General features: G+C 42.4%; 1 protein-coding gene across 1 annotated transcript in view; it reads right to left on the reverse strand.

Moving 5' to 3' along the window:
• Positions 1-383: 383 nt before the first annotated feature.
• The window catches only part of F2R (coagulation factor II (thrombin) receptor), a 17175-nt gene continuing 8454 nt past the window's right edge, over positions 384-9104 (reverse strand). Inside the window, exon 2 of the mRNA XM_012664484.1 lies at positions 384-2005. Within this exon, the coding sequence (XP_012519938.1) occupies positions 810-2005 (1196 nt within the window). The 3' untranslated portion in view covers positions 384-809. The remainder of the gene's footprint in view (positions 2006-9104) is intronic.

Raw genomic sequence — 9104 nt, forward strand, 5'->3', positions numbered from 1 at the left:
CCTGCCATGTATCTGCTGCTTAGAGCTCTCCATCAGGGGTGGACGCATGCAGCTTTCAGGGGTGGGCTACTCTGAAAGCCAGCCTGTGGTCACTAGTGGCACTTATGCTCAGTCTTGGTTTACATTTATAGTGTGTAAAACATCAAAAATGCTACCCATATAAAAACTAGGGCTTTCAATCTATTTCAATAATTTTAAGAAACCAAACTTTGAAATGTTTAAAACACTAGAACTTTTTCTATACACAGATAGTACTAAGCCTTATCCCTCAATAACTTAAACATTGCTGTCAAACAATTTCAAAATACACTTATTTGCAAAAGCCGTATAAGTCCAAACTATGGAATCCCTCGCTACTGATGGACACCTTCAGATGTTCACAGCTAAACTTCACTAACCTAGACTTTGCATGTAAAATCAGAGAATCAGAGATTATTTCTGTAATCGCCGAGGGAGAAAAAGAGAGAGTTTCAAAGTGCCTATTCTATATCGCACTGCAAATAATACATGTGTGCATACGTATGTATGTATATAATAAGTCACTGAGATATATCAAGAAGTGACATTCAGCTATTAACACAGCCTTGGCAATACTCCCTTGTAATAACAACATCGTCTTCTATTCTTGTTATCTTTTCCAGTGATTAACAAAAATATATGCTTGATGGCTCTCATAAGAAGCAGGCGTGCAAATGATACACTGTTGTTTTAGGTGGTGAAGTAAATACAGTTTAGGCAGGTGCTAACAGAATCCTCAGGCAATTCACTTTTTTAACCTTTTCTTTTTAACCGACCAGCAGTCCCTTTTCCTAAGTTAACAGCTTTTTGTATATGCTATTGTTCAGGTTGCTAGAGCAGGTGTCCATTTTACTTGCCATCAGCTGACCACTGCTGTTGTAACTGCTGGGATCCGAGCTTTCTTTGCAGCACAGGAGACTGCACAGGTATCTCTGGCACTCAGAGGACGCGTAATAGTAAATCAAGGGATCAATGCAACAGCTTATGCTGCTGACGCAGACACAGAGGAGGTAGGCAAAGTAGGCGGCCTCCGTCGAGGAACTGCGAGAAAGGAATGAATAATGCACAATCAGGAGGATGTTTGTGGGTCCGAAGCAAACGATGAAGACGCAGAAAACAGCAGCTGACAGGAACAAAGCCCGGGACTTCTTGCTTCGGTTGGCAACTGTGGAAGAGCTAAGACATCGAATGATAGACACATAACAGACTGTGGAAATGATCAACGGCACAAAAAAGAAGACAGCAGAGAAGGCTGAGAAGTAATAGGCATAATAGCCCTCGAGCAGGGTTTCGTTGAGCACATCGTGACAGGTGGTGATGTTGATGCCCGGCACCTGGGTGGTCTGCTCCTTGAGGAGCAGAGGCACCACCCCCGCGATGGCCATAGCCCAGATGGCCAGACACGTGATGGAAGCCCTTCCCAGAGTACGCCAGGACAGGGACTGGATGGGATACACCACAGCCAGGAACCGGTCAATGCTTATGACTGTCATGAGCATGATGGAGGCATACATATTACAGTAGAACGCTGCAGTGACGAAGCGACACATTTCGGACCCGAACTGCCAGTCGCTGCCGGAAAAGTAATAGCTGATCTTAAAGGGGAGCACGGACACAAAGAGCACGTCAGCCGTGGCCAGGTGTAACATGTACACCACCGCCGGCTTCTTGACTTTCATCTTCAAGATGAACACCACGATGGCCATGATGTTGAGCGGAAGACTTACTATAAACACGCCCGTGTAAACGGAGGGGACAAAGAGAGTCAGCCAGGGGCTGGTCAGATATCCGGAGGCATCTTTCGAGATGAACACAGGGGGCGGTTTCTGAAGAGCACTGCTTTTATTGATGGAGATTAACCTGTGTTCTGTTAACCCACTTTCATTTTTCTCCTCGTCCTCCCCCAGTGGGAACGGTTCATATCTGTCATTGAGATTTCTGAGAAGAAATGACCGGGGATCCACAGTAGCATTTGTTGCTTTTGACTCTGAAAAATAAAATTTTAAGATAAAAAAAAAAAGTGAATGAATTAAAAAGACAAAAGAGACAAGTAGAGAGCATATTTTACTTTTGTTTATTTTTTGTTTTATTAGGAGAGTGGGTGGTAAAGAGCAGGTGATGCGCAAATAGCCATTATCAGAGAATAAGCTAACTTGAAATATGAAATAGGGTGCCACATTTTATTGTGATGTAAGCAAACCCTTTTAAAACTCTGCTCCTTAAAGGGACAAAGGTGAATGATATGCTTTCAGAGAGCTACCCTGCAGACATCAAGAAATTCTTGACATGAAGGAATCGAGCAGTGATTTCTTTTCCACACTAGCCACTGTCTACATAAACAAATCACTCCCAGCTCCTATGACTTCTCTTTCCTCCACATGCCTTCACAGGCACATTTTCTCTTTAGTTTGCAGCTATCCCACGAAACCCATCCCCTCAATAGAAAAATCCACATAGAAAGCGACAGGACTTCTTACATGTTATGGAGCTAGAGGCAAATTCAGAGCAGGACCTGGGACTCCCAGTTCTATGTCCAATGTCCTGGGACAGTAGTTTTCCTCCACTCTTTTGGTTTGCTGACACAGTACAAGGTAGCAATCTGTCATCCTAGCTGGGGCCAAACCACAGTGCCTCGGGTTATCTCCTAACATAGCCACAAGGTATCTGTCACCTCAGGCATTGTCCTGCTTCCTTCCTGAGCTGGTTAACAGCAGCAGATGTTCTGGGCCACTCACACCAGGCTGATGGCCTCCTTTGGCTGGGTTCTAGAATGCTGCATGCCTCAAGGTGCACGCCAGGCCAATCGGGGTCTTTGGAGTATCAACCAGGTGTCAAAATAAAGGCTCAGCTGTACACATCCTCCCCGCAAAAAGATGCATTTGAAATGTTCATCAAAGAAAAGCAACACTTAGCAGCTGGAATCCAGTCAGCTTTTCTTCCCAAGAAGCTTTGCTAAAATTCTGCCACTGAAGAGAAATGACAAAGAGCCTTTGTTGGGCCTCGGGAAACAGAGGAGGGAAGAGACAATATGTCAGGTTTTAGTCTGGAATGTCGGTTCTTAGTGCACTCATGGCTGAAGAATAACCAGACATACCAAAGTAAGGCAAGCATGAGGTGAAGTTTATTGAGGGGGAGCAAGATAGGATTATAGAGCAAGAGCAAGACATAGGTTTACAAGGCATGATACATACACCACAGATGATGACTGGACCCCTTGTTGCTGCAGAAAAAGAAAGCTTGGTTATGGTCTGGGTCTTGTTTTATGGTGTCCGGATATGGTGTTCAAAACGTCACCATAGAACCACTTTGACTGGACAGTTGGGGAGCTGCATGACCCGGATCTTACTGTGCATGTGAGTTCTAGGTCACTTTCCAGACTTTATAGTACCCATGCAGCTTGGCCCGTCAGCTAGAGAGTCCTCTGCATTCTTTCGCAGCTGGTGTGCCAAGTTCTGATTAGCAGATTTGTAGAGTATTCCTTCCTCCCCCAGGTATGGAGAATTAGGGTGGGGCAGGACCAAGATGGGGGCAACAGCATCCACTTTAGTCCCTTGGAGACCCAGAATCCCTCACTATCTACCTAACAAAACCACAGAGGAAAAAGGGCAAGGTCTCTATCACTGGAAGCGTTCACAACAAAGGCTGGATATGCAGGTCACTTACAAGTGATGTTAGAGGATTTAAAAATTGGCAGTAAGTTGGACAAGTACAGTGGATTTTCAAACTTTTGGTTTAGTTTTTCAGCAGTGGAACTCTTTCTGTAAACAGAAACTTATAGAGAGAGGCATAACGCAGTAGAAGAGAGAGCTCTGCTTCTGGTTCAGCTCTGTGAGGTCCTACCAGATCCAATCATCCCTTAGATAAAAACGATAAACTCTAAACTTCCTCCGTACCCTCTGTCCTCCAATCAATGATCTGAAGGCATTTAGGTTTATAGGGTGGTAGAAGGAGAGAATGGAGGAGAGGAGGGGTGAATCTTGGAAGAAAGAATAGAACCTGGTAATTCTCTTGTTTTCAGTGACTTTTAGCTTGAAAGGCCAATGTCAGTGCCTGTGATGTTGTGAAATATATATTTGGGCTTTCTCTTCATTTCCTGACATATAGCTTTTAAAATCCTTGTAATCTCTGCAAAGATGAGTGTCTTTTATATGCTAATGAGAAAAACTGATGGCTGGCGGCCCCTAGATAGCTTCAGGATGGGGGCTGAGCATGCAAAAGACCAAGGCAGGATTAGAGAGTTGTGACTTTCAGCTCCACCCCCCAACCTCCAGGGACAGGAGAGGAGCTGAAGGTTAAGTTGGTCACCAATGGCCAATGATGTAATTTTGTGGATGAAGCCTCCATAAAACCCCAAAAGGACAGGATTAGAGGTAGGGATTCTGGATAGCAAACAGGAGGAGTTCCTGGTGGGTGGCGCCCCAGAGAGGGCATGGAAGCTCCATACCCCTTCCGACATACCACATGCATCTCTTCCATCTGGCTGTTCATCGGTATCCTTTGTAATAGCCTTTACAATAAACCAGTAACTGTAAGAAAAGTGTTTCCCTGAGTTCTGTGAGCCACTCTAGCAAATTAATTCAATCTAAGGAGGGGGCCATGGGAATGCCTGGATGGATGGTCAGAAGTTCTGGAGGACTGAGCCCTTAACTTGTGGGATCTCACTGTATCTCCATGAAGACAGTGTCAGAATTGAGTTAAATTAGAGGATACCTAGCTGCTGGTGTCTGCAGGAAAATCTGCCAGAGAATCAATTGCTTGCTGTGTGGGAAATACCCCTCCAAATATCTGGTGTCGGAAGAACTGAGTGGGCGGGGCGCGGTGGCTCACGCCTGTAATCCTAGCACTCTGGGAGGCCGAGGCGGGTGGATTGCTCAAGGTCAGGAGCTCGAGACCAGCCCGAGCAAGAGCGAGACCCCGTCTCTACTAAAAAATAGAAAGAAATTATTTGGACAACTAAAATCTATATAGAAAAAAAATTAGCCGGGCATGGTGGCGCATGCCTGTAGTCCCAGCTACTTGGGAGGCTGAGGCAGTAGGATTGCTTGAGCCCAGGAGTCTCAGGTTGTTGTGAGCTAGGCTGATGCCACAGCACTCACTCTAGCCTGGGCAACAAAGTGAGACTCTGTCTCAAAAAAAAAAAAAAAAAAAATGGGCAAAGGACCTGAATAGACATTTCTCAAAAGAAGAAAATAAATGGCCAAGAGGTACATTAAAAAATGCTTAACATCACTAATCATCAGGGAAATGAAAATTAAAACCACAATAAGATACCACTTCACACCTGTTAGAATGGCTGTTATCAAAAAGACAAAACATAGTAAGTGTTGGTGAGGATGTAGAGAAAACAGAACCTGTGTATACACTGCTGGTGTGAATACAAATTAGCACAGCCATTATGGAAAATAGTATGCAGGTTGTACAATAAATTGAAAATAGACTATTGTATGATCCAGCAATCCCACTATTGGGTATATATTCAAATGAAATAAAATCAGTATGTCAAGAAGATATCTGCACTCCCATGTTCACTGCAGCATTATTCACAATAGCCAAGATTTGGAATCAACCTAAGTGTCCACTAACACATCAATGGATAAAGAAATTGTGCTTATACACAATGGAATACTATTCAGCCTTAAAAAAAGAAGAAATCTTGTCATTTGCAACAACATTGATGAACCTGGAGGACATTACGTTAAGTGAAACAACTCAGGCACAGAAAGACATACACTGCATAATCTCACTTATTATACACAGAATATAAAAAAGTCGAACTCATAGAAGCAGAGAGTAAAATGGAGGCTACCAGAGGCTGAGGGAGGTGAGTAGATTGGGGAGACATTGGTTAAAGGATACAAAATTTCAGTTAGACAAAAGAAATAAGTTCAAGAGATCCACTGTAAAACATGATTACTACAGTTAATAACAATGGATTGTATATTTGAAAATTGCGTACAGTGGAAATTTTAAGTGTTCTCAGCCCCCAAAATAAGTATTTAATGTAATGCGTATGTTAATCAGCTTCATTTAACCATCCCACAATGGATACATATTTCAAAACATCACATTGTACAAAATAAATATATATAATTTTTTGTCAATTAAAAAAGAAAGAAAGAAAAGAAAAAGAAGAATCAGAAAAGTATGACCCAGTCTCAAGTAAAAAGACAATCAATGGAAACCCATTTCAAGATGAGTCAAATACTGGAATTAGCAGATAAGGATTTTATAGAGTGTATTACAACTACGCACAATAAAGTAAAGAAACCTATTCCATTGAAATGAATGAGGACATAGGACATAGAAGTAAAAAACTAGCAAATGGAAGTTCTAGAACTAGAAAATTAAATACGACTTGTTGGTATCTATTTCCAAAACGAAGAGCAGAGCTAGAGTAGAAGCAACTGAGAGACAGGGCCGAGCCTGGCAGTATAAGGCTGAGGTCAAAGTACCTCAGCAAGGCCATGAGTGGGTCCCCAGAGGTGAAGGGTGGCCTGCAGATCTGTCACAGGGACAGGACAAATGTCTCCAGTGACAAGTGTCTGAGTACACATTTGTGTCTAGATTGATCCTCAAAGATAAGACCTACTCCTATCAATCTCTGAATCTCCAGTACAGAGCCCTGCACATGGTAGGCACTCCTTAAACTTGTCACATATTTCCACTCTAATATCGGTTCTGCCAGGAGTCACTTAACCTCTCTGAACTCAGCTCAGAATCATTTAAATGGGGTTCTGACACCTGTCTGGCCTACAAATCTGGCAGCTAGGAGCATCCCCTGTGAAACAGAACATAAACTCACTTGGACACTATAAAAATTAAGCAATGTAAGAAACTACATTGCTTTTTATCATCCTTTCCCTCCCACTTCCATGTAGTGTGCTTTTAGACCCAGTTGTTTGCTCACTCAATTATTCTAAATTACAATGAAATCTAGGCTCCTCTTCTATGCTATATTTAGCAACGTTTAGTTTTTCAGTATGAGGAGGGACATGAGCAGGTTGTAAAGTGTATAGGCCAAGGGTTCAGAGCTGTAAATCAAATTTCGAATTCCCAGCCCTTTCCAGAAGTATCACTTTCTTCCCTCTGTGAGGTGTCTATTCACCTTGACCCAATCACATGAGGGCCTGACATTGGTACCAACTGCTCTTGAGGGATGTGAAGCTATCCTCAAGGTCATAATGAATGTGTGGGAGTGGAAAGAGAAGAATGAATGGGTTCTGGTAGTTTAATAGCACAGAAACTTGTATCCATAAAAATCCTGACCCAGAGGAACCTTAAAATAATACAATTCTCCTCTGCTGATCCTCTAGGATCCCGGCGAGATTAAGGACTTTTGTAACGCACAGAGGGGAAAAAAGTGCACATGAACATGCGCGCGCACACACACACACACACACACACGCACACATACACACACACACGAATCAAGATGATAGCCGGATGGGGAACTCAATTTGAAAACTACTGCATACTCATCACTAAGTTCCTCAGATAGTTATCACTTCATCTGAAAACAAAACTGTCATCGGGCTATACTGTGTTTTTAGTACTTTGGCAATAGGTACTTGTTTTCAAAAATGTCTTCTCTGGCTAGGCCTTCTCCGACAGTACAGTTGATCTGATCTGTTTATGACAGAAACATTACACTCATGGAAACATCAAATTTTTACAGGATAGAACGCAGAAAGAATGTATAATCCCTTGATTAAATGTCGCTGCCTGAGGTGTTACTTTTTATTGCCATTATATAGGTTTGATATTCTGGTTTTTGTGACATTAAAGAACGTCAGCAAAAAAAAAAAAAAAAGTATATATCAGCATCAAAGAAAGAACAAAACCAATGCAAGGTGACTAGATAATTCCAACTACTTCAAGCCCCTTAAGCTGAAATTCCAGTTTGAGCATCGTGCTTTTCTTCCAGTCCTGGTACAGCTTGGAGGTCAAGGAGAAAATGCTTGTCAACATGCCAAAAGCTTTTGTCATTCATCCATATTTTTGTTGGTTTCACAAAAAAAGTAGCACAGGTCCTTAAAATCAGTTCTCACACTTCTTGCTAAGTTTCACTTAATCTAGGTTTCTCTAATAAACTCTAGAGTAGTTTTGTTATTGAATACAGAATATTGCTAAATAACTTAAATATGGACTCTCTAACTCTGGGGATTTTTAAAATTAGTGAGTCAGGCAGCGCTTTTTCTGACTTTGATGAGATCCGGCGTGGAAGCAGAGGGGTGACTGGATGGTCTTTGAATGTCCCATTTGATCCTGGGATTTACTCGATGCCAGCATCCCATGACACATCAGCCTCAGTTTTGACTCATGGTTCTGCCCCACAGGGCTCACGCTTTTTGGGAATTAACAAAGCAGTCCCAGGACCTTGTCCACATTCCCACACAGAGCAGGATAGTTGAAACAACACTACAGGCTAGAGAGAAATGGAGAGGAGGACGATGGAAAAATAACAGAAACATAGTAACTCCGTCAAGTGGAAAACAGCAGCATTATTGGAATGCTCAAGTCCCCCAAATTCAAACAAGCACCATTTTCCAATGGAGGGGGGTAAGGGGGGTTGGGGGACTAGTGGGTGGGGAACGGTGCTGCTTAAAGAAATGGCTGGTTCCAGATCTGGCGTAGGGAAACATACAAGGTGAGCCTTAACATATTCAAAGAATATTAGGGTTGGGCCAAAAAGACTCTGGAATCAATCTGAAGGCGTTCCCACTGGCCAAAGATGTGACAATTTGATCACCAAAACGATAATGATGACATGAATTGAAACATTTCATAGATGTCAAGATCCATGAATTCAAGATGCAGTCAGCCAAATCCAGTATGTAGAAAAGTCTTTAAGACAGATGGACCACTTTGACAAATGAACAGCAATAAAAAAGAGGTGGGGCTGGGGGACAGTCACATATTAAAATGTTGTAGTGGACCTTGTTTGATACTGATTCAAACAAACCAGCTGTTAAAAGGCACTTACAAGACAGGAAAATTCGAACACTGACTGAATAGTAGATGATATTAAGGAATTATTCATTTTTTATGTATTAGAATGGTATTGCAGTTATGTGAAAATAGAGTCC

Source organism: Propithecus coquereli, unplaced genomic scaffold (genome assembly GCF_000956105.1).
Source record: "Propithecus coquereli isolate 6110/MARCELLA unplaced genomic scaffold, Pcoq_1.0 Scaffold9, whole genome shotgun sequence".
Classification (NCBI taxonomy): Eukaryota; Metazoa; Chordata; class Mammalia; order Primates; family Indriidae; genus Propithecus; species Propithecus coquereli.